This window comes from Condylura cristata, unplaced genomic scaffold, assembly GCF_000260355.1.
Source record: "Condylura cristata isolate star-nosed mole 26May11 unplaced genomic scaffold, ConCri1.0 scaffold00024, whole genome shotgun sequence".
Taxonomy (NCBI): Eukaryota; Metazoa; Chordata; class Mammalia; order Eulipotyphla; family Talpidae; genus Condylura; species Condylura cristata.
This window is the reverse complement of record NW_004567125.1, coordinates 22,829,495-22,857,479: the sequence shown is the minus strand read 5'-3', so window position 1 is coordinate 22,857,479 and position 27,985 is coordinate 22,829,495. Positions and strand designations below refer to the sequence as shown.

Below are 27,985 nucleotides of genomic sequence, written 5' to 3'. Positions count from 1 at the left end.
TTGGAAGACTCCTTACTCAGATATTCATTCATACATATTTACTCATTTAATCACGTCATTTTTAATTAAAATACCGAGTTCTTACTGTGCACAGTCACTGCTAGGCACTTGGGATTAAAATTTGATTTTACAAAAGAGTGCTGTGAGAATGACACAAAGGACAGCTTTTTAGCCTCTCACCTAGATATCAAAAATGTATCATTTGGGGCCAGCCTTGGTGGTACAACTGGTTAAAGCACAGCTCTCCAAAGCCACTGCAGCTTGAGTTTGACCTCCGGCCAGGGAAGTGACCCACATGGTGCAGCAGACCTCTCCTGACCCACCCACTGCTCCCCTCAGCAGTGTATTTCAGTACATCTACCTGTTTTGCTCCCCATTCTGTTTCTGGTGAATCTTCTTACCCCTCACACCTCTGGCCTGTACCCCAGTTCTTGTACTCATAAATAAATAAATCTTTGAAAAAAAGTATCATTTGACAGTGGCTCTTCACATACACGATTATATTTAACCATAGCAATCCTTAATTATATTATAGTTCATTATCTGTTTGAGGAATTTGGATAGTGATTTTAACAAAGATTTAACTATAAAGATGATATTATTACATTTTCATTGCTTATAAATTACTTTGATTTTTATCCCATAAAAAGACCTTTTATAAAGAGACCTCCACATTTTACTAAGAAATACTGTGAGAAAACCACTGAGACACTAATGACAAAGTATCAAACGTGTATTTCCTACACTTACTCTCCCAGTGTTTTGTTACCTGCTAATGATAAGAGAAAGCTTCTGATAGTCAAATTCTGGAAACATCTAAGGTACAGAAACTGAAGACAAAGGAAATCTACAATGATGACCTCAGCAGAAACTTAGATTTCTACTCTTGGTTACTTTTTATTTTAATGTTGACAATAATTCTCTTAGATTCTGGTCATTTGGTCTTGACTTTTTCTATGCTTTCAGCCACATGGGACATACCAGGAGATTATGATATCTGTGCAGTTAATAACTAGGTTTTTTTTTCCACTTGTAAAAGTTTAGAATTTAAAATATGATGCTTATAAATGTCAGAAAACATTTTTCTTCCCTAGAAAAGTTTTAGAGGGGAATATTACTAAGACTAAGCAGATATACCGACTAAAACTGAAATTGGCGTTTCTCCCTTGTATGAATTAAAAGTCATTTAATTTTTTTCATTTTATTTTAGTCACTGTATTTATGCCTTATTTCCGGGGTCCACGGGAAGCATGAGTCTGTTGGGACTTGGGACAAGAAGAAAACAAGACATCTTCACAAGGAAAACCAGACACTAACAAAAAGTATCCCAAAGTCTGAAGAGACAGAACCCAAACATGACCGACCAAGAACTTAGGGATCCTCCAGAGTTAGGTAAGACTAGTTTGTACAGCACTGTGGTTTGTGCTGTAGGAAACTAGAGCTGTGCTGAGAGATGTTCTCTGATGACTGAAACGTAATGTTTTGAAGTAAAACAATCTAATTGATTATGATTATTCTTTCATATTTACTGAAGTTTGCCATAATAACAGACCCTAATTTATAAGGAAGATTATTGTTTTGGAGACTATAGTAGAAACCTACAGTGTTGGAAATGGTACATACACTTTAGAGTTATATTTTAAAAAATTATTATATTTAGAGGGGGCTTTCAATTATAGCAAAAAAGAAAGAAATTTAGATTCTTCATCTTGTTTATATGTGTCTAGATAAGAGATATAAAATTGGGAAAATATGAAATAGATTTTTCAGAAGGGAGGAAGCATACTTAAATATTTTATTTGTGATGTTTTAAAAGACATGAAAGCAAAATAGTGTCATGAACCTATATGCACTCAGTATCCAGTTGCAGCCATTACCTACATAATGCTAATCTTGTTACCTGCCTTCAATTACTTCCATGCAAATCTGAGACATCTTATTTGTAAGAAGTTACATCTGTTAAAGCTAGATTTTTTAAAAAAACAACCAAAACATCATTATACATAAATTCAGGATTAGTCCCTAGTAGCATCACATACTAGTTAGTGTTCACATCTGCAGGTATCTCATTTTTTTTTCTCTTACCAGTTGGGCTTTTTGTATAGTTTATAGTTGGCCACACATTGAATTCAGTTGACATAGCTTACATGTTGCTCTTTTTTTTTTAAGTTTTGTTGCAGAAAATTCCAAACATAGAAGTAGAGAGATTAAATGAATTCCACTTACCCAACAAACAGCTTGGTCTGCTTTCAACATAAGGCTAATGGTGTTTCATCTATACACCACTTCTCCTTTCCCCCATATCATTTAGGCTTGAAGCAAATTCCAGGCATAATTTTAGCAACAAATAATACTTGAATACTTATCTCTAAAGGATAGGTATTCATTTTTTTAAAAACATCACAGTACCTTCATCATACCTAAAAAGATGAAAAAGATACCTTATAAGTCTCATCAACCTGGCATTCAAGTTTTTCATAAATATTTTTTTAATGATTGCGTTGGTCAAAACTGGATATAAGCAATAGATCCACACACTGGACTTGGTTGATCTGTCCCTAATAAATCACCCCCTTTTTTTTTCTTTTCTTGCCATTTATTTTACTTTTTACCCTTATATAAAACAAGTCTTTCAGCCTCTTGGGATTTCCCACCTGCTGGATTTTGTTGATTTCATTTTTGAAACATAATTTTTAATGTGTACTTCTTAGACATTGGTAGGTCAACTCTAGAGCTTGATGAGTTTCAGTTGTTTGGCAAGAATACTTCATAGGCGATATAGGACACTACTCTTGCATTGAATTGGGAGGTTAATGGTGTCTGGTTTTCCTTTTTTTTGATGTTAAGATTGATCAATGGCTACAGCAGTTGTCATCAATTGATCATTTCATAATGGATTCACCCATTTGCATAATCATTTTAGTTGCCATTGATGATCATTGCCTAAATCCATTATTTCATTAGGGAAGAGGATGTATTAGTAGAACCAAAGTTGGTTCTGTCATTCAAAATAGTTTTACATTAGTATTATTTGTTGGATCTGTTAACATGATAATAAATTCACTTTAGTCCCTTTAAGTGGGAGGCAAGAGAAATTGGCAGAATACCTTTAAGCCATTTCATTCTGTATAGTTATTAATCAGGGACCTTGTTAAATACACAAAAAGGAAAATTTATTAAAGTAAAAATTATACATTTTTATCTCACTAGACTGTCAAAAGGATTTGGAAAATGAGTCATCAGTAAATGCACAATCACAGGAGACCACAGTCGCAGCGAGTACGACTGAAGAAGTGCAGGCCTCAAGCCCTGCCTCTGGTCTTCCTGAAGATCACCCACATGTAGAGACTGTGGGGCCAGGAGATGCAGAGACAGGTGATGCTTCAGAAAGTCCAGCTGAAACAAATAACGGGCAATGTTCAGAAGATAAACCGGAACATGAGGAGGACCAGAATGTTCAGGATAAAGAGCAAGGACATCACCTCACTTCAGAAAATCTGACTAAAGAACACCTGGATCCTGAACCCTATCATTCTCCAAATGACAAGGGGGAAAGAGCAGACAAACACTTGGGGAGCAGCTCTGCAGCCCTCCCTGAAGAAGTGAGTGACAGTCAGCCCAGAGTTCCCAAGGCATCACCTGCCCAGGAGGCCTGGAGTTCTGGCCATCCCAGTGTGGGGTGGGAAAGCCAGGACAAGCTGAGGAAGCGACAGCTGGCACCAGGTGAGAGAACCCACCAGACTCCTGTCCCATCTTATACTGCTCTGTGACTGAGAACACAGCTTAGGTCCAGGTGCTTCTTTGAAGAATTCTCTTCCCTTCCTAGGATTTAGGGTTTTCGGCCAAACCCATGAGTGAGAGAGATGACTAAGCTAAGATTAGAATTCTAGTTATCTTGTCTCCCAGACTACAGGTTGTTTCCCACACATCAGCTGCATTTTCAAACAGTGTTTCTATTTATGTACTGTTTGTATTCATGCAGAATGATTAAAGAAAAGGGCAGGTCTTTGAAAAATTTGACCACTGTTGTTTATTTCTTACAAACATAATCTGATTTATAATTTCAAAAATTGGTATTATTTGGGAAGCTATTAATCAGAATAAATCAAGTGATGGACAGATTTAAAAATTAACATGTTATAGATAGCATTGTTATCTTTAACAATGTTAAAGGAGCCTTAACTCAGCCGCTATGTTCCAGTTACATAGGATTTTGAGCAAAATAGTTCATTTCTCTAGACCTGATTTCACCCACTTGCATATTAAAGAGAACAAATGTGCTATCTTCCTTTATGAGGGAAATCATTGCCTTTGCTAAGGTCTTAACTGGAACTTAACAGACGTTTTTCAGTTGTGGTTCTATCACTTGCTAACTTGGGTGACTTTGAGCTAAGTCTCTTAAGCTGCAAGTTCTCCCATTTCCTATTTGTAGAGCGGAGAAGTAGACAAGATGATATTCTGATGGCCTCTTCTAGCATTTACCTTCTATGATTGTCTATGTGGATTTGTTTTTCTAAGTTCTCTGAAGCACTCAGTCTAAAATGCCCATTGCCAGTGCAAAGGAGTATAAGTGAATACATTCTGGTTGACAGGGGTGACTAAGGCATGGAAATTCGTGTTTCACTCTAAGTCAGTGACTGATCTGATACAGGTTTTATGCATTCATCGTTAGCATTGTCTATACCTCAAGGAAGGCAGAGACACACACTGCCTCATTTATTATGTTTCTGTGGCACCTGGCACAGGGAAACAACTTCAGATGTAAGAAAGTGATCTGTGGGGGCCATAACCTGCCATCAGATTATGCTGGCCTGCCGAATAGAAGAAGAAAGAAATTGTTTTTAAAAATGTTGCTTTTGTGGCCCTCCCTAGTGGCGCAGCGGGTTAAAGCACAGCACTAAGAAGCTAAAGCCACTTCCGCATGAGTTCGACCCCCGCTTGCCCTGGAGGTGACCACATGGCGTGGCAGACCTCTCCTGACCCGCCCGCTGCTCCCCTCAGCAGTGTACTTCGTCGATCTGCCTGTTCTGCTCCCCACTCTGTCCCTGGTGAATCCTCTCACCCTCCGCATCTCTGGCCTGTACCCCAGTTCTGTATGAATAAATAAACAAATCTTTAAAAAAAAAAAAAAAAGAAAAAAAAAATGTAGCTTTTGTGCATGAAGCAACATAATAGAATGTCATGAGCTAATGTAGGAGACAGAAGCCTCCTTTTAATCTCTGCTTGCCCACATTTCTTTATGTGCCCTTGGCCAAAGCCCTCACATCCCTCCCTGCCCCTTTCCTCAGGACAGGTAAGGGTGCTGGGCTGGAGTAGGTGATCTCTAAATATCACATCTGTCTTTAAATTCTGTGATGTATTAAAAAATCTGTTGGGGGGGCCCTCCCTGGTGGCGCAGCGGGTTAAAGCACAGCACTGAGAATCTAAAAGCCGCCTCCGCATGAGTTCGATTCCCGCCTGCCCCGGAGGTGACCACATGGTGTGGCAGACCTCTCCTGACCCGCCCGCTGCTCCCCTCAGCAGTGTACTTCGTTGATCTGCCTGTTCTGTTCCCCGCTCTGTCTCTGGTGAAGCCTCTCGCCGCTCCTGAGCCTCTGGCCTGTACCCCAGTTCTGTATACACAAATAAATAAATCTTTAGAAAAAAAAAAATCTGTTGGGGGATGTGAAATGACTAAATGAACTATTGTTTCTAGGTGAAGCTAGTTCTACTTCTCTATGTTAATAGAATGTGCTATTTGAGTTGTTTTTGTAGTGTTCTGGGTGGAGTCAGCTTTCACTATTGAGGTACCTGGGCTGGAGTATTCACCTACACTCTAGAGAGATTTAGCTTTGTGTTGCTAGAAAACACTGGCCTCCTTCTCACAGACACATTTTAGGATCAGTGCCTCACCCCACACCTCCATTTTTAAATAGTTCATGAATTTCTTAACTTTGTTGTCCCTGCTGTGTGTCTGTATCCTTCACTAAGTCTCCAACGTGCTGTGCTCCCCTTGCAGCTGCTCAGGAGCCTCTGCTGTCTCTGACTCAGTGTCCCTTTTGTCTGTCTGCGGGGGTGGGGGTCTCGAGCCACGTGAGACAGGTGCTTGCTGTAGTAGTCACCGCCCTACCATGATGTTGAGTCATGTGTGCAGCTGACATTCCTTAAAATCCCTTTTTTTTTTTTTAAAGATTTATTTATTTGTGCATACAGAGCTGGGGTACAGGCCAGAGGCTCAGGGGCGGCGAGAGGCTTCGCCAGAGACAGAGTGGGGAGCAGAACAGGCAGATCGACGAAGTACACTGCTGAGGGGAGCAGCGGGCGGGTCAGGAGAGGTCTGCAACGCCATGTGGTCACCTCCGGGGCAGGCGGGAATCGAACTCATGCGGAAGTGGCTTTAGCTTCTTAGTGCTGTGCTTTAACCCGCTGCGCCACCAGGGAGGGCCAAATCCCTTATTTTTTTAATTGAATCACATTTTAGACAGTTTGGTTGCAATATCAAGATGCTTATTTTTTTGTCCCGATAGAAGGATCTGGGAAGAGTGATAAATGCAGCAACAGTATCCATATGCGAATTTATTAAAAGTTTACTTACTCTTCTAAGTAAAATAAAAGTAACAGTGCATCTTAAGGAAAAGAAAGGGAAGAAAATAGCTTTGTATAAAGAAAATTTTAAAAAGTACAGAAATGCCCAGGTTTTTATTTGCTGGAAGTCCTAAAGATACACACACTCTCATTAGTGCATGGTCTAAAAAGAATGTTTTTTTTTTTCCCTTTCTAGAAGCTGAGCGTCATCAACAAGAAATACCAAAATTAGAAGAAAACAAAGAGAAGGGAAAGGCTACCAAAAGAAAGAATTCCAAGGATATTTTGCAGTTCGGTGAGAACAAAACTGGTCTTACTGTGGTGTGACTCATATTCAGAAATCCTCAGAGAAAATACTTAGGAAACTAGCAGATTGCAGATTTTGATTTTTTTCCCCCTGCTTAGAATTGAATTCTTGTTTTTTCAGTTCTTTAACTTTATTTGTTTAAAATATTATGTAAGCTTCATGTATACGGCACTATAACCTAACATCATATATACTACATTTGATCACTACCAAAAGTTTAATTTTCACCTACTACCATGTAATTGAATCCCTTTCCCAGTACTCAGCTCCTTCTCCCCTTCCCTTGCTAACCACCCTTTATTCTTTTGATCTAAGAGTTTGCCTTTGTTTTGTTTTGTTGCTTTGTCTTCTACCTATAAGTGAAATGTCTTGCTCCTTTTGACTTATTTCATCTAGCATAATACTCTTTACTAAAGTTTCCATTCATGTCATCACAAATGGCAAAATTTCATTTTTTTTAAATAGCTGAGTGGTATTCCATTGTGTACACACAGGACAGGGAGAGGGGCACCCCAAAGCCCTTAGAGCTGCTTGCTCTAGATAGGTTCTACCATCAGCTGCATTGAGACAAAATATACACTAATGTGTAAGACCTTCAGTGGAAAGGAACTTTAATACAATTAGTGTGCAATACAGAAAATTGCCCGTCCCCTTGTGGGTTAATGTCCAGCCAAACAGGGTTGGCGCAAAACATCACCTCTGAGGCCCCAAAGCCCACCATAAGTTACAGCACTTACTGGCGGGGACCCATAGAAAAGGGTCAGAAACAGCCAGACAAACCTGGAAGGAAAAGAGCAAAATCAAAGTCAAGAACAACGCTGCCACTGAGAGAGACCGTGGCTCACCCATACCTCTTTCAGCCAGTACAGGACCAAAAAGCAAGTGTAGCTTCTTCACACATCTCTGGGCTCCATGTGCCTCCCCCAGGCCTCCTTCCGGCTCTCCGTCCTGCTTCCTTCCTTCTCCAGTCTCCTCTCCAGCGTCTTCTCCTGCTCAGCTCTACCCTCCCATGAGTGATGTAGGGCACCTGGAACCTCACCTTTTCCTGGGACCACCTGTTACTTGTTTATACCTCATTTCTTTATCCATCTGTTAATGGTTAAGTTGTTTCTGCATCTCAACTATGGTAAATAATGTGCAGTTAATACAGGAAGTTACAGATATCTGTTAAAGTTAGTGTTTTTAGGTCATATGGTATTTCCATTTGTAATTTTTTGAGAAATCTTCACACTGGAAAACTAGCATATTTCAATAGTGCTGTGCTTTAATCTGCTGCGCCATCAGGGAGGGCCATATTAATCTGTTTTTTAAAAAAGTGTTTGATAATGAGAATTAGTAAAGTAGAACTTTAGCTTTTTCAGGATTTTTCCCTACAGGTGCTGATATTTTGCTGCCCTTAACAAAATGAAAATTCCCATTGGAGGAAATACTTTTTATAAACCAGGAACTAAACTGTCTTTTTGAGTAGAGAGCATTAAACTTCTCAGGTGGCATTTTTACATTTTGACTACTAGGAAAAAAATCACCTGTTACAGATAGTAATTACTTTCAGAAGGAGAAAATATCCCGATAGTTTATTCCTAAATCATATCATTTATTACAGCAATTAATATATAAACTTAGCTTTTACCTTTTAATAAAGATAATGTATATTCAGATAGTTAAATCTAAGAAATTAAAGAAAAGGTATAGGATTTAATAGGTTTAATGCACTTTTAGGCAAAAGAAACCACAAGTAGAAAAATCTGTCTTTTTGTTGTTGTTGCTAAAAAAATTATACAGAAGTTTAATAACAGGTGTGCCTCCTGTATACATGATAAAGCCCCAACATTAGATGCCATCTTAAATAGCTTAGCTAAACCAGGAAGAATGGCGGAATTAGGAATTCTCAGTTAGGGAATTTTTTTTAAAAACAAAGGAATGAACAAAGGAATGCCTTCTTCTTCTTAAAGTGAGAAAGATTAGGTCTTCTTGCTAGAAATCCTCACATTTACAGTTAAAAGCAACTTTTACCCAGCCGTCAGAGTCCCTCCCATGAAACAAACCTCTTGCTAAAGACATATTTAAGGGTGGCAGATAGCCCCAATAGTACTGCCTTTGGGACTTTTCAGCAAGTTCTGCAGTGTTGAAGTTGAGTTTGGTTATTTTAAAAAAACAGCCTCTTTGACCTAAGAGTAGACAAGACCAGTTGTATTTAGATTTTGGAGGCCTGTGTGTGGGTCCAAGGTTCAGCCTCTATTGTATAAGCAATAAATAGGAGGCATTTCTATGGAAATAAAAGAAAAGTAGTTTAAAGATTAAAGCAAACCACAAGTCCAGTTGGGAATCTGAGGGGAGCCAGAGAGATTTCTAGATATTGAAGCTGGTGGGTGGTCAGAACATCTTCAGATAGGATGAGAGGAGGTAGTGGTTTCCACATTTGCAATTCAGTGAAAATCTGACACTGTCTTTATCTCATTTTATCTCAGACTTTATTTGTGGCTTATGTAAAATGGTCTTGTCTTTATTTTTTCATTTTTGACAGGCTTTATCTTTGTTCCGGTTATAGTCCTTCTTTTGGGAATTTATGTTTGTAGCTACTGTTTCTCTTCTGCCCAACAAGTGCCCAAAAATCCAGCTTTGGAGGCTTTTTTGGTTCATTTTGGCCAATTAAAGGATAAATATCCAGGCCAGAGTTCCTTCTTGTGGCAGAGAGGACGTAAGTTTCTCCAGAAACATCTCAATGCTTCAAACCCTACGGAGCCAGCCACCATCATCTTCACAGCAGCACGAGAGGGAAAAGAGACCCTTAAATGCTTGAGTTACCATGTTGCTGATGCTTACACGGCTTTCCAGAAAGTCTCTGCCATTCAGATCAACGGGGCTGATCGGGCCTCGCAGGACAGTGACACAGTCAAGCTCGTTGTTGACATGGAGCTGAGCTCCGGATTTGAGAATGGCCACAAGGCTGCCGTGGTACACCGCTTCGAATCCCTTCCTGCAGGCTCCACCTTGATCTTCTACAAATACTGCGACCACGAGAATGCAGCCTTTAAAGATGTGGCCCTGGTCCTGACTGTTCTTCTAGAGGAGGAAGCATTAGAAGCAAGCGTTGGCCCAAGGGAAACTGAAGAAAAAGTGAGAGATTTACTCTGGGGCAGGTTTACCAACTCCAACACTGCCAACGCCTTCAACCACATGGACTCAGACAAATTGAGTGGGCTGTGGAGCCGCATTTCACACCTGGTGCTGCCTGTCCAGCCAGTGAGGAACATAGAAGAGCAGGGGTGTCTCCTCCCCGAAAGCTAAGCAGTCACTGACAGAGGGCATGGCTTTATTAAGTTAGCTTAATGGCCTTCCATGAATGTCACAGGAGGTTGATGGGTGTGAGGAAATAGCCTTTGGAAAACACAAATGAGATTTTTTTAGAAACAAATTTTTCGTTTATTTTTTTGCAGTCTTTCTAATCTAAGCTTGACAAAGCTAAAAGTCAACCTTTTCTTCCTTTCCTTTTCCAAAAAAAAAATTGGATATTTTATTTTTTTAATCCAAAGCGTAGGGACAGCACTTTTGTACAGGGAGATAGATGGTGATTGTTTCAGAATAACTACAAAATTATTTCTGTTTTCTTGAGATTCTAGAGCCTTTTGGTGGAGTTTGAATACCAGCTAAAGTAACTATCATTGTGAAACAGTAATCATTTTTAAGAAAATGTTTCTGTCATGTGTTAAATATTTTTTAAGATTTGTTTTATAACTTAATTGTGGGACTACATCCTATACTAATCTGCATTTTTAAATAGTACAGAAAAGTAAGAATTCAAATATTTACCTAAAATGTTAGATGTTAAGATACTTTGCTTTTTTTCCATTAACTGAAGTAAAGGCTGCTGTACTCAAAAGATGTTCTTTAAAGTTGGAAGCCATGGGAAAATTGTTTATAATTATTGGAAATGAAGAAATTCCAATTGAATTAATTTTTACTGCAGCCTCTTGAATGACCTAGAAGCAGTGATCAAACTGGAACCTTCCCTTTGTATCAGAGCACTCTGCTTTTGACTGTTTAATATGTTGGGCTTCTCTACAAGATTTAATTAGAATTAAGAATCCACTGATAATGAAGCTTGAAAACCACCAATTAAGTGAAAAATAAAAATCAAGTTAGAAGTATCATCTACAATGATTTATGATAACACTTTAAAGAAACGGATAGGAAAAAGAGTGTATTAAAACTCGTGAGTGGGAGAAGGAGATGTGGGTTTATAGTATAGGTAAGCTATTGTGAAAGACAAAGACCTATAAGAAGAATAGCAGAATGTATCAACTAGTATTTACTAGCATATTTCTAATGATCCTTAAACTTCTTTGTCTCCCCAAATAGAATTTTGTAATTGTCTAGGGTAAGCATTTGAATGTCTTTAGGCAGAACGGATTTTAATAGCTAGTTGAACAGTAGATGGGCAAATTGGCATAACTTCACCAAACTGTTTACTTGTGCAGTGATATAACATTATACAATACAACTTCTCGGTCAGCTAGTTCTAAGTGCTATTGAATTAGAGAAATGCAAGAAATGTTATACTTAGTAAGCAGAAGCAGAAATGGTGGGTAGTTTCTCAGGTTACAATGGGCTTTGTTGCTGGACCATGTTCTGTAATTGTAGGGAACACTGAGGACAGGATTTGTGGAGATAGTAGTAGTTGTGGACTTGCATTTTAACTCTGAAAAGGAGAACTCTGGTAAAATGATCTTGATCCATGAAGGGTCGGTTTCATTACATGACATACTTAGGACATATTTAGGAATATTCTGGAATATTTCAACTAGGTTTTGACCTCTCTGCTTCTGTGAGAGCAGAGAGCAAATGTATGAGAGAGACAGCGAGAGAGAGTCAAAGAGAGAGCATGCCCCATGGGTGTGGGGTGGGAGGGAGGGTGAAAGAAAGGGGAAGTGTGTGTGTAAGTAAATAAGCATCCGTTATGATATAGATATTTATATCTGTATCGATCTGCATACATATAGATATATTTAAGAAGTTAGTGATTTCAGTATGGAAGAAATTTTGCTAACACTAAGAAGATACAGGTATCTTGATTGATATATAAGAAGAGATCCCAAAGATGTGGGAGAAGAATCTATTTGAAATTTTTTGTCACAGGAAAACCATGAATCTATTCTAACCAAGGCCTTAAATTGTGTGTATTTGAGTTTGGAGGCAGATCTAAAGGAACTTTTCATTTGGGGTTTTGTAAGGGAATCTTCCTGGATTATAGGAAAGGCCCTGCCTGAGCACAACACATGGTGAGTAATTCAGGCCAATATAAAATCAGAGGAAACTGAAGAAAAACCTGTACACTATATTGGAATGTTGCTGTCTTTTTAGATCTCACGCTAGCACTGTATCACCCAAAGCCAGTGGTGCCTCGTCGGGCCGTGGCCTGCTCACTGTGCTGCCTCACGTATGCAGCGCCGCTGTGACAGCGCATAGTAAGGCCGCAGCAACTCACACCATAGTGGAAACTTCTGTATCCATTCAGTTGCTTATGGTTTTTCATCACTTCCTTTCAGTGTAGTTTCAGAAAAACTTCAAAAAGTCAATTTCTAAAAATGTTTAGCATTTGTTTAAAAACACCTCCTTCCGTGCAATCAGCTCAAATTTTTATAAGTTTTCTGTCCACTATTTCGAAAATCATTTTAAAAGAAGCAGTGTGCTAATTCTGGATCTCCTTATGAATAAAATGATTATTTTTCAAGCATAAAGCAGTATTTTTAATATGTACAAATAAAGTCAATTATCAGATGTACTTTTAATTTACATTTGTTTCTTTTACATTTTTTTAGGTTTCTAAATCTTGTGTATCTAGTAGTTTATCTTACATCATTATAATAATTTATTTGCTGAGATGACTTTTTCATAGTTTTTAATAGTTTGATTTCTACTGTTAAAGGCAGAAAGCATAATACGAATTGTTCAAATACAACATGGCATGTTAAAAGTGATAATAATTTGGGCTTCTTTGGTGACGCAGGGGTTAAAGTCACAGCACTATCAGGCTATCAGCAGCCACTGTAGCACAAGTTTGATCCCAGGCCAGGGAGGTGACCCACATGGTCCAGCAGACCTCTCCTGTCTCACCTGCTGCTCTCCTTAGCATTGTATTTCAATAGATCTGCCTGTTCTGCTCCCTACTTTAAGTGAAAGTTAAGTAGAAAATGTAATTACTGCATCCAGTTAGAGTTACCATTTAATGACATATAAAGGTTATATCCAGGTTTTTTGTAGAGAAGTATATTCAGATAACAATAGGAAATCTTTTTTTTATCACTTAATTACATCATAAAAATAAATCATTACATTTTGTAAACCCTAAGCAGTTTTTGACCTTTTGCTAGTTGAATATAGCATTAAATATCAATCTTCATTGTAATATTTTGAAGCATACTATATGTCATTCTAAGATTTGTTGAAAACTCATGCTAGGCTTTTTTATTTTTATTTTTTTTTCAAAATTAAAGTACCTTGAACACCATCACTTACTCAGTGGGAGTATTTGTCTTTGTAATGTGAAAAATGTTAATAGATCACTTTGCCATAATCCATGGAGTTATGATAAAATTACTTTAAAATTGTTCTCATAGTATATATGAGGTGATAAAGTACTATGAATCATGGAAAATATTTGTGAATAATATACAGGCAAAGATTTGCCAATTCCAGAGAAAACTAAGTTAACATATCCAGTTTCTTCAGATGGCTTTAAACTATGCCTTCTTCCTCTTGATGTTAGCGTGTAGGTATTAGGTTGTGAAGTACCTGATGATGTGAGCCTAAACTTGCCTCACTCACACTGAGGCTAGGCTTAATGCTCATTTCCAACTACTCTACAACCCTGTGCCACTTCTGTACACAACGGTGCTTTGCAGCCTGTTTGTTCAGGTGAGGAGCACTAACCTTATCCAAGTAGCCTGAGAACACAACCAGTATTTCCAAATCTAAATACTCTATAAAATAGATATAAATAATTTAGTCTTCAGTGACTTGCTTTTCATTTCCTATCGATTTCAGCTTGTCTTGATGTCTTTCAAAAGCCAGGTGGAACACTGTGGAGGATTGTTGGGGCACACTTGGTGAGGGTGTCTTAAGTATACATCTACAGGTTTGAACCTGTAACCTCTGGTTATAGATACAGATTCAAAGATGTTCAGCCTACTTTATCTCAAAAAACAATTCTGGGGTAGGAGAAGATCCATAGACTGGTTCCTTTTTTGGGAACTGATCTCCCATTTTTCTTCACTGGGGCTTCTAAACTAAAATTTCCCTTGACTAAGAACTTTTATGCTGAACCAAAAAGAACATTTTGAACTTGGACAGCAGTGGCTGGGCAATTAGGTAGAGTGGGCAAGAAGCTAGGTTATCCCTTGAAGCCTTTCTCCTGGTGCCCAAGCTGGTCTTCAACATAATCAATATAAAGCTGCAGGCACCTTCTCCCAACTATCCAGACTGCAAGAGATTTAAATCTGTCATTCCCATCAAAAGAGAAGCACACTGCTTTTTGCTTTCTTATTTTTGCTTAACAAAAATAAATAGACTTTGCTGCCATTAATGTCATATTTCTTGGCATTCCCTGTTTTCTTTATGTAACCATGATTACATTTATATTTGTTATGGACGTTGAAGAATGCTTCATTTAAATTAGTTGTCTGGTTATTAATCAAAATAAATGTTTTTAATAAAAATAAAGCTTAATTTTTCTCAGTTGACTGATTCTTGATTAAAGTTCCCAAAATAGCAAGTGTATAGGAATGGGCATGCAGTCATTAATGTGGGGAGAAATACCACTCATTTGGCAATAAGTTTAAGAGACAACCCTCTGGGGGCCTTTCTCACCCATGGCACATCATCCATGGAATGATACCATGCAGATGCTGCCTGGAGTGGACCACAGCCCTCCGTATTTAATCTCCTTCACCTGTTGTTTCTACTTCATGAGACTCTGAGTAGGAAAGAAGTGGGTTGTAAGTAAGCCCCGGGAATTGCTCCTATCTTGGGATGTGCTAATTGAGACATACTCAGACATACTCAGGAGACAGAGAGGTTGGGGAATTTCTGCCTTTTGGAGAAGCTAGAATTGGAGAACAAGTGTCTGAACACAAACCCCTGCCTCACCTCTCTCCTCCCAGCTTTCTGCTATCACTCTTCCCAAATGCAAGCCAAGGGTCTGTTGACATTTTACAGAATAGTGTTTTCCCTAAATCCAAATTCAGTTTTGAAAATCTGTCAGGTTTGTTTTTGCAGTTTAGAGAAATAGGAACCTTCAGGAGACAGCATATGTTAAATAATGAGCTTTCAGTGAAATAAGCTAATGTCAAAACGTAGCCAAGCAGAAGAGCATAGAATTTCCCAATATTCATCCAAAAAACCACATTAGGTTGGCTGCAACATGATTTTTTTAAAATACTTCGACTCACCACTAGAGGATGTTATATGCTGCTTAAATACATTGGAACAGGCAGGCCTCTGTACTGTAAAGTGATTAATCAGAAAGAGAGGTGGTATGAATTATTTGGTTACTGTTTAAATATTGGTTATGGGTTTAAATAGTATGCAGAAAAATGATGTCAAGTCTAAAGTCATAATCTGGGTCATGGAATATTTGGTATAAAAAATTACAGTCTTTGCTTGACCAGACTTTAGTTGGGCTCCTAAACCTCTATGTACTTTTTGGGTAAAATCCAGCTTTTAGAAGAATCCTGCTAAGTCAGTTTAACCAGAACCCTCCACCCTCAATATCTGCTCTGGTTCCTCACCCTCCAGCAGCCCTCCATGATCTGATCACCCAGTCTATCTGCAGCAAGAATCCTAGTAGGGGGGGTTAGCCAGAACTCCCCTATCCCCGATGTGTCTTCTTGGTAATTTCCCTTCCTCTTATTCTGATTCTTGGTTATAAATTCCCACTTGCTTGTGCTGTACTTGGAGTTGGGCCCACTGTAAAATTCCATGTTGTCTAGTTTTTATTTTTTAAAGATTTGCTTATACATAAACGAGCAGGGATGTAGGCCAGGCAGAGCTACTGAAATACACTGCTGAAGGGAGCAGTGGGTGGGACAGGAGCGGTCTGCTGTGTCATTGAACTTGTGCTACAGTGGCTGCTGATAGTGTGATAATGCTGAGACTTAACCCCTTGTACTACCAGGGAGGCCCTTGACGAGTTTTTAATGTGTTTTAGTTTTTTAGTGTTTCTCACAGGCCTATCTTATGCATCATCACTTCTTCCCCTTATTTAAAATTCTCAATTCTTAGTTTTTCTCTTTTGCTGTCAACCGCTCCTCCTTAGATAGGGTAACTGGGGATTTGGGTAGCGTGGAAGGGAGGGAGGCAGAGTCTAGAGAGGGCAAGGGGGCTGATGAGACCCTCAGTATGTGAGAGGTGGCTTTAGGAATATTCTGGACAACTTCTGGGCCCTACATGTCTGGAGGAAAGGAGCCAGAGGACTTTATGTGGAAGGCCAAGCCTCTGCTTTAATTTCAAGATGTTGAATCATACCCAGAACATAATCTCTTCAAGAGAGAGGGCCTGCTCAAAATTGGGATGTAATTCCCAATGGGTCGAAAACTCTGGTCTGCAGCAAAACCCAGAGGTTTCTGTCAAGACCTAGCTCAGACCTCAGGCCAACACTGGAGCCCTTGTGTTCTGTTCCTTCAGGTGCTCAGGGCCTGTAACCAGGGCTGAGAGCCACGCCATCCTATATTGAGACCTGGAGGGGAAGTGCAGATGCTCAGTGGGACCAACCACCAGGCCTCTGGGCAGTCATCCCTGCAAAGCCAGCACTGTCCTCCCACTGACTAGAGGTTGCATGTGGCTATTGAAGCTGGGGGAGATGGCCACCTTACCTTTCTTCCATGACTGGGGCTGGGGCTCCTTGCTGGTAGTGGTGGTGGTGGTGTGTGTGTGTGTGTGTGTATGTTTGGGGTGGGGGAGTTGGTGACAAGATGAAGCAGATATGGGGTGGGGACATGGTTTTCTGGGAGCCCTGGGCAAAACCTCTTTGAAACAAGCCACCCTGGGAAGGAGGCTCTCCTGGGATTGCCAGGGGCTGTCTTCTGGAGAGAGGGGTGACTTCTGCCTTTGTTGGATATTCATGTCCTAAATTTTAGCTCAGGAATAGAGTGCAGGGTCAAGATACAGAAAATATGGGCCCTCCCTGTGGTGCAGCAGGTTAAAGCGCAGCGCTGCAAAGCTGGCGGTGGCTGGCATGGGTGCGAGTTCGATCCCCTGCCCTGGAGGTGACCTACATGGCCTGGCAGACCTCTCCTGACCTGCCTGCTGCTCTCCTCAGCAGTGTACTTTGTCGATTTGCCTGTTCTGCTGCCACTCTGACTATGGTGAATCCTCTTAACGCCCCTGTACCTCTGGCCTGTACCCCAGTTATGTATGCATAAATAAATCTTTAAAAAAAAGATACAGAAAATAGGGCCCTCCCTGGTGGCGCAGTGGGTTAAAGCACAGCATGGCAGACCTCTCCTGACCTGCCCGCTGCTCCCCTCAGCAGTGTACTTTGTCGATCTGCCTGTTCTGCTCCCCGCTCTGTGTCTGGTGAATCCTCTCACCCTCCGCATCTCTGGCCTGTACCCCTGTTCTGTACAAATAAATAAATAAATCTTTAAAAAAAAAAGATACAGAAAATATTATCCTTACAGATATTCATGATGGTTAAGCTTACTCTGTATGTATTTTGAATGTTTCTTTTTAAAGATTTATTTATTTATGCATATAAGAGCTGGGGTATAGGCCAGAGATATGGGAGAGGTGGTGGTGAGAGGAATCACCAGAGACAGGGGAACAGAAGAGGCAGATCTACTGAAATACACTGCTGAGGGGAGCAGTGGGTGAGACAGGAGAGGTCTGCTGCACCATGTGGGTCAGCTTCCTGGCCAGGGATCAAACTCATGCTACAGTGGCTGCTGATAGCTACATGGTTCTGCATCTTAACCCCTTGCACCACCAGGGAGGCCCTGTTTTGTAATACGTTCTCTGAACAGTAATGCACAGATATGCTAGATGTCTTGAGAAGGCCTTGCTCTTTGGACATTTGAGGAGAAGATTCCCGAGGACGTTGAGAGGAGGGTCAGGCTTCTGTTTAGCCTGGAGAGGTTTAGATCCAGAACAGTAAAGGAGCACACTTACAGTTTTATTTCCTCCCATCTAAAAAGTACCCAGTGAGCCTCATAAAGAAAGGGGAAAATGAGAAATAGCCAAGGGACCATTAACTGTTCCCATGGGGACTGTGCCCTGGCACCTGCTGCAGGACCCAGAAGAGAGAAAGGCCGATGGTGTGGGAGGTTGGCGGCTGGTGCCCAGCTGGCTGTCCAAGTCCTGTTGGCCAGTTGACTGTCTCTAAGGAGGGGGACATGGGAATTTTTTATATTCTTTTACACAATGGGCAGAATTAGGCTCCGGAAACTTACTTGCAGACCAGCTAAACTGCTCATCTTTAAGTGTAAATAAGTCTATGGATACTGCATTCCTCCAAAACTGTACATTATGCACAGAACTTGCCTAGCACCATTCAGGTAGTCGTGTGACAAAGACAGTAGACCAGAGGATTCCAGCAGGGTCGTGAGCTGAATGAAGAAGAGACCTTTGATTCCACTTCATAGTTTACCTCTAATGGAAAGAGGAAGCGTAAGTGGTCATATGATGGTGAGCTGGGGCAATGGAGTCTCCTGGGACCCCCAGAAGGGGGTCTGTTGCATTGCCATTGTGGATACAGGCAGGCTGAGGGAGGAGGATTCAGGGAAGAGTCAAGGGGGGGACCCAAGGTCAGCTCTGGGAGAGTAAAAGAGAGGTGGCAGGGCCTGTCCTGTGTTTGACCCTCATTTGCCTTTTTTTTTTTTTTTAAAAAGATTTATTTAGGCATACAGAACTGGGGTACAGGCCAGAGGGTAAGAGGATCACCAGAGACAGACTGGGGAGCAGAACAGGCAGATCTATGAAGTACACTGCTGAGGGGAGCAGCGGGTAGGTCAGGAGAGGTCTGCTGGGCCATGTGGATCACCTCCGGGACAGGGGTCAAACTTGCACTGAAATGGCCATGGCTCGCTTGCAGTGCTGCGTTCTAACCCTCGCACTGTTACAGGGCAGCCCAGTGTGAACTGAGCTGCCTGTCTGTGGGGCCTCACCAGCGCGCTTAAAATTCAGTTGTACTGCAGGCACACACAAAGGGGTCAATAGTGATTTTATTTACAAAAGGGGAAAGGAAAACAACCCAGGGAAAGAGAGAGGGATACAAAGTAACTGGAATATCTTACCTGCTCAGCTGACTTGGAGCTCTGGTAACTAACTGAAAGCCCTGAGTCCCGCCTTCCGAGGGAGCTCCGTAGAAAATGGCACCCTATTTATCCCCCGAAGTCCCAGAATTCCTGCTAGCTCTGCCCTTGGTCCTCGCAGTTCTCTCCCTGGTACTGCTGGGAGTTGTAGTTTTCCAATCACTGGAGTAGGTGGAGTCCAGAAAGCTGGAGTAGGGGATGGAGTCCACAAAACTCTGTTGAGTTCCTTTAGGACATCCTTCCCCTTAACAGCGCCACCAGGGAGGCCCTCTTTTGCCTTCTTAATGCTGAAGGAGCAGTTGGAGTCTTGCGGAAGCACATCTCTGCCCCTCCCGGCCAGACCACTGGCACCCCCTCCTGCCTTCCTCCCACTCTCACTCCCTCCTGAGACTCAGACTCTCCTCCTCAGGCCCGGTAGCAGGGAAGCCAGGTGTTTAGCAGGTTCTAAGTGAAGCCCAGCAGAGAGAGGGTTAGACAAATCTGGGGATTCCAGGCTCAAGAGGAAGAGTTGGGGGGGCCCTGAATCCCTTCTGACTTTCAAACCTAGTCTTGAACTTGGAATCCAGTGAAATAAGATGCGCAGAGCCAAGGTGAATATGAACACTCCCCTGCATGAGTTTGGTTTATTGCTCAAATGGTAGCTAACATGCCATTCTAGCTTGATGGGAGTCTTGGTCCCTCCGAGAATCACAGCCAGGCTTTGGGTGGGGGTGGGGTTCCCAATGAAGAGAGAGGCTTCCCAATGAGTTGAGGGGTGGCCCCAGCAATGCTGGCACATTCAGGTGTGGATCAGGAGGGGCTTAGGGAGCGCTGGGGAGAGTGGAGATAAGATGGAGTCAAGAGGAGTCTCTCATCCTCTGCCTCCTCATCTCAGATTCAGGAAACAGATGCTACTAAGTGACAGTGGTTTCCATGTCCATGAGGATCAGTGAATTTTCCCAGCAATGGAAGAAGTTAGGTGTTACAGTTTTACTGAGGGGGAAACTGAGACACAGAGAGAGTCAGAAAGTTGCCCGAAGTCACACATGAAGAGGTGGTGCCAGGGTTCAAACTGAAGTCCTACATGACAGGAAGTCCACCTCTGACCACGCTGACTGGATTGCTGGGCCTGTTGGCCTGTGAGGTTACAGGCAGAATGATTATGTGACTCGGGATGCTTCCATCCCAATTCCTGCGCTACCCAGAATGACACCAGCTGTGGCTGGAGGACCAGGGTCTGGAGGGTGCAGCGTGCAGGGTATCCCCAGGCATGCTGTGAGGTGCCCAGAAGCCTGAGATGCAAGCGATGACTTTCAAAAGCCAATGGATCTCCACAGAGATGCCATGCAGGAGGAAGGATGACATTGGGATGGACACTCAGGTGGGGAGTGTGGCCAAACAGGGTCTGTGGACCAGGCTGAGCAAAGTAGGCACGGGACTGGCCACCCTTGCGGTCTAGGCCATGTGCTGATCAGAGAGACCCCTGGTATGGGTGGTGGGCCTGTGTTAACTGTAACGGCACCTATACCACATAAAAACCTGCATGTATATCCAGTACATCCCAATTTTTTTAGGTCAGTGTGTTTATTGTTGGCTGTGTGATGCCCAGAGTTTCTTTTTTTTTTTTTTTAATTACAACAGTTTATTTTTACATCATTTTGTGCCTTTTTCCATCTCAGTTGTAATTTTTTTTTTAACTGAGGTGACATAAGACTGGGTAAGTTCCCAAAGTACAACTTCACAACTTGACAACTGTCACCACGCCCACCACCAGACCTCTGGCTTCCCCCCACCACCCTCCAGCTGAGTGTTCTACCTGCTCCTCCCATTCCCCACACCTATCCATCACTGATGACCACCATTTTGTTGTCAGACCCTAAGGCTCTGTTTTTGTTTGCTTTGTTTCTCCACCCTGCACATGAGTAAAATCCTGTGGTACCTTTTTCCTTCTGACTTACTTGACATCAAATAATGTGCTTGTGATCTTTACCTCTGCTTCTGTTGTCCTCGCCCTTGCCCCTCTGGGCCTGGATAGTGCCAAGACCTGTGGTGAGGACTGAGGCTGAGGGAGTTCAGATGCTACCAGCAGTGCTGGGCTTCATGACCCCAGCACCATGCCAAGGCTGTGAGAGAGGCCAGCCTTTGAAGTCCTGCTTCCCTCGGCTACCCGCGAGAGGAGCAGTGTGGTGGGGATGGGTCACTGTTGAGAGCCAGCATGGAGGAAATGATTTGAGCTTGAGGTGGAGACGAGATCTGTCTCAAGCTTTCTGTTTCCAGAGGATAACTGTCTTCTGGTTCTCCTGGAGACAAGCCTGGTGCTGAGCTACTCAGGGCAGGGCACAGCTGGTCAGGGTTCCCCTGGCCCTGAGCGGGGGAAGCGAACATCTCTCTCTCTCAGGCACACGCATGAACACCCATACAAACACACCCTCATTCTCCCTGAATTCTCTTTCACACATAACGCTCAGTTCCTCACTCCATACCTCTCCTGTCTTTGCAGTCTGCTGACAGCTGAGCTGAGAATCTGGATCTGTTCAATGAGTTGGTGATTTAACCCAGAGCTACAAGTGGGGAAACCAAAAAGGAAAGGTGGAGTGGGGTGGGGGATACCCGAGTTGCTCCCCAGTGAGCATCCCCATTGTCAGCAGGGCCACTGCTACCTCCGGGAACAGCAGCAAGTACACCTCAAGTCCTCACTCCCAACAAACACCACATCTCCCTAGGGTGAGCTCTGAAGGAGGCACAAGGAAGCAGAGACAGGTGGGCTGGGCCACCTGATGAGGATGCGTTATTGTGGAAGCAGGACCAGTGAAAGGGGCGGTAGTTTGGTGCTGAACACAGACACTGGGTGTGCAGAAGGAACATTCTTCTTGAAACTCATACTCAGCTGCCCGCCCCCAAGTGAAGAATGGAGGCCCCTTGGGATTTCTATTTCAAATTCCTCATTTATTTTGACATTCACTTGTGACTCCAAGTTATCAAAGATTCAGGACAAGAGATCCATAGCAGGAGCAGTGTTGTGGGGATGCAGACAGGTTGGCGAGGACAGGGTGCTCCTGGCCAATCCCTGTCTACCTGTTTAGGGTGCAGTCTGCAGCGTCCAGAGAGTGTCCCGGGACACAGACTCCATGGGAAAGTGTAGCACGCTGAGTGGGACGAGCTTCCTCTCCAGTGGGTGAGGCCAGCGCAGCCACAGGCAGGCAGGCAGGCTTGACCCTGCGCCCTGAGCAACGTGTGGGGGGGCCGTGACCCACCATCTCCACAGGGTCCCAGACCCAGAGTTTGTTTGCTTTGTGGGGTGACAGGATGTGAGCTGGGGACGCTAGAGGAAGAGATGGGCTATGCAGATGCTTGTACTCAGTGATCTCCATAACCAGGGGCAGGAGCGGGTGGGAGTTAACAGGGCTGTCTGGGTGTTGCAAAGGCAGGCGGGAAGATGACACAGTCTTTTCTTGGTGAGAGGGGCAGCCACCGGTGTAGTTGGTGGCTATGGAATTGCAGAGCAGCAAGGCACCGGGGTTGGTCAGGAAGCAAGGAGGGCACCGGCCCAGCAGTAGATGTCAAGGCGCTTGGGCCAGTCAGGGCAGTGGGAAGGACTAAGTTGATGCGGCTGTCCTAGTGGGTCCCCCTGGCTTGGAAGGGGGATCTCAGTACCCCCTCTCCCACAGAACTGTCCCCTGGGACAAGAGGAATGTGACCCGTTGAGGTCACCAAACAGGTCTATTTTCAGACAACTAAAATGGTCTGCCTCCTACTCCCTCATCTCTCAACACACCTTCCTGCACACAGGGTAAGACTGCTGGTGAGTGCAGCCAGCCCCTGTCAGGGTTAGAACACGGACAGTGGCGCCCCATCTCTCAGGAAGTCCTAGCTTTAGGGAGTTTAAGGGCCCTTACGCCCATCTGGGCAAGTCTCCTCTCCTTGGAGAAACCAAAGTCTTCAGAGATTAAGTGAAAGCGCCTAGAGCTAAGGAATGACCAAAGCGTGACCAAGGTCTGCTGATTCCCAACCCAGCAGTGTCCTAATTACAGAGCACAGCACAAGGTGACAGGTGCCCCAAAAGGGTGAAGTCAAAGCTGTGCTGAATTCTCTCCCCTGCCCCCTGCCTTTCCCAAACGCAAAATCCACATTCCTGCAGAGGGGCCAGCTCCTCACCTGCCACCACCTGCCTTTGCAGCGTGCAGTGACCAGTAGTGGTGGCCATGGAACTGCAGAGCGGCAAGGCACCGGGGTTGGTCAGGAAGCAAGGAGGGCGCTGGCTCAGCAGTTGATGTCAAGGCGCTTGGCCAGTCGGGAGTGGGCAGGGCAGCTGTAGTGGCCACCACCCCTTCCAGTAGAGGCCACTGGGAAACTCAGCAGGTGCAGTCACTCATATAGCATAGGGCCACCACTGAGGTACAAGCGGGGAGTGGGAGCTGGCTTGGGGCTGGAGTGAGCGCACCCAGAGACTCATGGAGGGAGGGCAGTGAGTCTGGGTCCCACTGCTCAGTCAAGCCCCTCCCAAACTCAGGCACAGGGCTGCTGACCCTGAGGAATAAGCAGTCCGGCCCAATGGCATCACGGCCATTGCCCAAGGCAGGAGCTGGGCTGCTAGCGGGCTTCTAGGGCTGCGGCATGGTCCTGTGGGAATCCCGCTGGCTCACCTTGGGCCAGCCAGTTGGCTGCTACGGGACTGGCCACCTTAATCACCTTTATCCTCATTCTCTCTGGGGGCCAGATTGCTCTTTCTAGTTGGTATATCAGACACCCTTTCACTCCACAGCTCCTGACCAGCACACACCCACAGGCTCACACCTGCCCCGGCATGTCCTGGGCTGGCCCCAGCACCCGGGGCAGGGTCTTATTCCTAGGCTTCTGGAACTCTAGGATCAGAAATTGAAAAAATTTGTCCAGCAGGGGCAGCTGGTTGGTAGAGCTGAGCTCTCTTGGGGAGAGACAGACTGAACTGCCACACTGTGGTAAAGTCCCCACTGACAGCCCAGGCACAGGCTGAAAGGCCCACCTAAGGCGTTGCCCAGGGAGGGGCGCACACTGGGCATTCAGGAACCCATATTCACTGGGAGCAGCTCTGCTAACTTCAGGGCTGGGTTCACGTCAGCCTCCAGTCTAGGGGAGGCTCCCTAACACCCTGCCCCCTCTCCTGTGTCCTTCAGTCCTCTTCTTTCTTCCCCCAGGGACTCTGGCTGCCTCCAGAGCCTTCACTTAGCCTTCACTTAGCCTTCACTTAGCTTCCCCTGCTGCTCCCCTCTCACAATCTGGCAAAGTTTTGTGTTTTGGGAGGGGCAGGATGGGTGAGAGGTGAGACAGGTGCTGTGCTGAGAAGCTGGCAAAGCTGCCCACTGGACCCGCCACGGGCTTGGAGCAGGACCTGCCCTGGTCCTCAGTGCACCAACAGCTGCAGTCCCAGTGCACTCTCCACTGTGGGGCAAGAAAAGTCAGAGAAACGGAGACAGAGAGGCCTGTGGGCTCTGGGTGGGCGTCCATCACTGTCCTGTTGCTCCTGCTGTGGCAGCAGCATTGGTGTGGGGGGAGCTGTGGGGGTGGGAGACAGGGGTTACACATCCGTGCTAATAGCCCTTGGATTGGTGTAGGCCTCACGCCCAGAGCCTGGCCACGTCACCGGGTAACTCTGGGGCGCTGCCAACTTGAAGGATACGGGCCCCCCCTCCTTGTAGTATGTGGGAACAAAGGAGAGCCTCTCACCTCCACCCCCATTGGGCACCATGTCAGCCGTCTGTATGTAAAAGGGGGAGCTGTATGGGGAGCAGGTGGTGCAGTGGCCAGCGGCCACCCCACAGGGCTCTCTGGTGAGGGGCACCAGGCTGCCTGGGCCATCCATGGCTTGGGAGCTGCAGGCATTGCAGGGAGGGCCTCTGGGGGGTGTGGGCAGGCCGTGATCCTCTTCCTCTTCATCTGCATCCTCGGCTCCACTCTTCTTGCAGCAGTAATACTGGGGGAGAAGGGGCACTGTGTGGGCCCTGGGGATAAAACCCAAACCAGAGGCCCAGGTTCCCAGGTGTGTATTCCCACCCTCGCAAGGCCAGGCTGGCTTTTCTTGCCCTACTTCCTTGTGCATTAACTTTAGGCTGAGGTTGGGGAAGGTGGAGGAGGAGAAGAAGGGACCTAGAAACTACCTTGAGGACAAGGCTGGGGCCCCTGAAATATCAACCTAGCAGACTCTCTTTGGGTGTCTCGAGGTATGCAGAAGGTGAAGGATAAGCACCTCTCCCTAGACCCCTCCCCCAAGCTTGGCCCCCTTGACTTATACTTCCCACAGACCATGGTTTTGGGCTTTGTTTCTACTTCCACAATGGGGAAGGGGCTCACCGAGGGCTTGTGGACACAGGCCCAGGGACTGACCTGGAGCCTACAGTAGCACAGGACAGCGATGATGCAGAGGAGGATGACCGTCGCGAGGATTCCGCCCGTGATCACAACCGTTCCCGCTGTCATCCGCCCGATGCCCCATCAAACTCTGCAAAGATGCGTGAGGGGAGGGGAGGGCAGCTTTGGAGGCCCCCCTGGGCACAGCCTGGCCTCCCTGGAATTTCCTGCCCAGCTGGAGGCAGGGACATCTGGGAGCAGCTGAAGCAGAGTGGGTTGGGGCCAGCGCCCCCAGGGGCTTCGGAAGACTGAGGGTGGCCAGCCTAACTCAGGGGGGTCACAGAGCAGGGGGCAGTGCTAACGGCAGTGGAATTCCCCTCCCTGTTTCAGTGCAGTTCTAAAGGTCTTGCTGTGTTTCTCCTTTGACTCTCTCCTCCCTTTCCTCTTCTCTATCCTCACATCCTGCTTAACACCCTGCCCCTCATCGCTCCCAAACACAAAAAATAATGGTTTCTGTCTATCAAGGGCTGAGTCCGTGTGAGGCACTGCACTAAGCACCCCCTGCTTATCCCAATTCATTCTCAAAATAACTTCCTGGGATAGTTATTAATTATTCTGTTTCACACCATGAACTGAGGCTTCAGTTGCTTTGGCTGGGAATCCACTCGGCCTGGTCCACCCCATAGCCAAGTTCTTCGTTACGCCCCTTTGGGACGCTGACTCCAGCGGAGGGGGCAGAAATCTCAGAAGTTTAATATGGTTCTGCCCTGGCTCATACCCACGCTCTGGGGGACATCACTCCTCTCCAACTCTCGGGAATCCGGGGTAGCCCCGCAGACATGGCAGGTGGCATGGCTCCTGGAGGTCTGAGGGCAGGGCAGGGGGCTGTCTGGCTTTGGGAAGACTCTGCTTTTGGGGTTTCCCAAATGTTCAGGCCCACGGGGACCAGGCCTGGCTGTGTCAAAAAAGTAGGGGTATGGGAGAGACTTGGCTGCCGGAGGGTGGAGGAGTGACGTGAGCACTTACGTTCAGTAAAGGGAACTGCGACCTGCAAGACAGCAAAGGCATGAGGTGTTGGAAGGAGGGTGTCACCTTGACCCCCGCCCCCAAAAGGCCCGAGGGGTGAGGTCAGTGCCTGAGCCCCACCGCCTCATCTTGCTCCCCTGGCTCTGTGCTCTGTCATCAATAAGCCTACACTACACGTCCCATATCTGGACCCCTGGCTGTGTCTCCCACTGTTAGTGGACAGACACTTCACTGGGGCCCCCAAGCTCATCTCACACCCAATGACACAGGCGGAGTCCTCACCCTCTTTCGGGGTCTCTCACCTATGACCTCGCTGTCCGTTAGCAGTTCTACTGCAGCTTTGACAAAGGGTCTTAACAGGCTGTTCATTACTCAAAAGGCAAGTAGGGGCTGGAATATGAACCCCACTTTGCACAGGATGCTGTGCACCCCTGCATGTTCACCCAGCAAGGTGAACCCAAGAACCCACCTGGGGCCCATCGTGGGCTCCTACAGCACCATGCATGCCCAGTGGCCCTGCCTGGATCCCCTTAGAGGACTTCAGGGCGCGGACTATCATGGGCTTAGGCAGCCAGAACTGGTGAGGAATGAAGTCCCTCAGGCCACTCAGGCCCCTCAGGGCACATGACAGACACCTGAGTCAGAGTCTGCATTTTAATAAAGTTCCAGAGTTTGACAGTTCTGGGGGTGTAGGGGTGGAGGGGGGGAAGTGTAATTCTGCTTCCTTTTTTTTATCTAGTCTCTAAAGGCCTTGCTGTCTTTCTCCTTCAATTTAAACTCTTTGCACAGACTTGAAAAATCCTCAAATTCCTGTCTGGCTACCTCATGCTCTTTGTACCTGGGGCCAGTGCTGTTGTGAGTAGCAAAAGAGAACCCAGCTCACTGGTTCTGTCTCTGAGGGCCCTTCACACCACCCAGTAGCCTTTCAACAGGCCCTGAAACCCCGCTGGTCCTCCTAAGCTCCCCTATTCCTACTGCCTGCAGGATACATTTATCTGGGCAATAAACCTTAGAGGGTGTTTCAAAAGCTCAGCACCCCCCAATCCCTCCTCTCCCATGCTCATCACCCTTCTCTCTTTCATTCTTCACCCCCCATCCCATTGCTCTCTCCTCCATCAGATGATCCCAGGTCTTGAGAAGCTTATAGCCCAGTGATAAAAAAAACAACCTACTTTACCCCATGCAGCTGGTAAACACCCGGCCAGAGGCTGTAGGGACACAGAGGAGAGGGCATGTGCCATCAAGATGCTGTACTTGAGCCCTAAATGTCCCATGACAGCTTGTTAGTAGACAAGAGGAGGGGACTGAAGTAACAATGAGCAGTCTGAACAGTCTGGACATGTGAAAGAACAGGTGGGCAGGGAAGGGGAGTTCTCAGGAGCTCTGAGGACTATGGAATGGCTGGGACAGGGTCAGGTGGACATGAGGCTGGAAGGCTGTAAGCCAAGCAAGGAATTAGTTTAAACTCATGCTCCTGGGG

At 45.1% G+C, this 27,985-nt stretch overlaps 2 protein-coding genes across 2 annotated transcripts; one reads left to right on the top strand and one right to left on the bottom strand.

Annotated features, from left to right (window-relative positions):
• The first annotated feature begins 1,209 nt into the window (after positions 1 to 1,209).
• LOC101624582 (torsin-1A-interacting protein 2) lies at positions 1,210 to 11,806 on the top strand. The gene is made up of 4 exons (XM_004688139.2): positions 1,210 to 1,392; positions 3,211 to 3,723; positions 6,761 to 6,859; positions 9,396 to 11,806. Exons 1-4 carry the CDS (start codon positions 1,356 to 1,358, stop codon positions 10,157 to 10,159), a joined length of 1,413 nt encoding a protein of 470 aa, XP_004688196.1. The 5' UTR covers positions 1,210 to 1,355; the 3' UTR covers positions 10,160 to 11,806.
• A 12,751-nt stretch (positions 11,807 to 24,557) lies between these two features.
• On the bottom strand, positions 24,558 to 26,527 carry FAM163A (family with sequence similarity 163, member A). The gene is made up of 3 exons (XM_004688531.2): positions 26,506 to 26,527; positions 25,516 to 25,630; positions 24,558 to 25,105 (listed from the first exon to the last, which is right to left on the bottom strand). Exons 2-3 carry the CDS (start codon positions 25,606 to 25,608, stop codon positions 24,710 to 24,712), a joined length of 489 nt encoding a protein of 162 aa, XP_004688588.1. The 5' UTR covers positions 25,609 to 25,630; positions 26,506 to 26,527; the 3' UTR covers positions 24,558 to 24,709.
• Between the last annotated feature and the right edge of the window lie 1,458 nt (positions 26,528 to 27,985).

Excerpts from the sequence above, each read along its gene's own strand:
- LOC101624582 (XM_004688139.2), top strand. The coding sequence starts at position 1,356 with ATGACCGACCAAGAACTTAGGGATCCTCCAGAGTTAG. Across the intron at positions 3,724-6,760 it reads GAAGCGACAGCTGGCACCAG|AAGCTGAGCGTCATCAACAA; the intron begins GTGAGAGAACCC and ends TTCCCTTTCTAG. Across the intron at positions 6,860-9,395 it reads CAAGGATATTTTGCAGTTCG|GCTTTATCTTTGTTCCGGTT; the intron begins GTGAGAACAAAA and ends CATTTTTGACAG.
- FAM163A (XM_004688531.2), bottom strand. The coding sequence starts at position 25,608 with ATGACAGCGGGAACGGTTGTGATCACGGGCGGAATCCTCGCGACGGTC. Across the intron at positions 25,106-25,515 it reads TGTGCTACTGTAGGCTCCAG|TATTACTGCTGCAAGAAGAG; the intron begins GTCAGTCCCTGG and ends CTTCTCCCCCAG.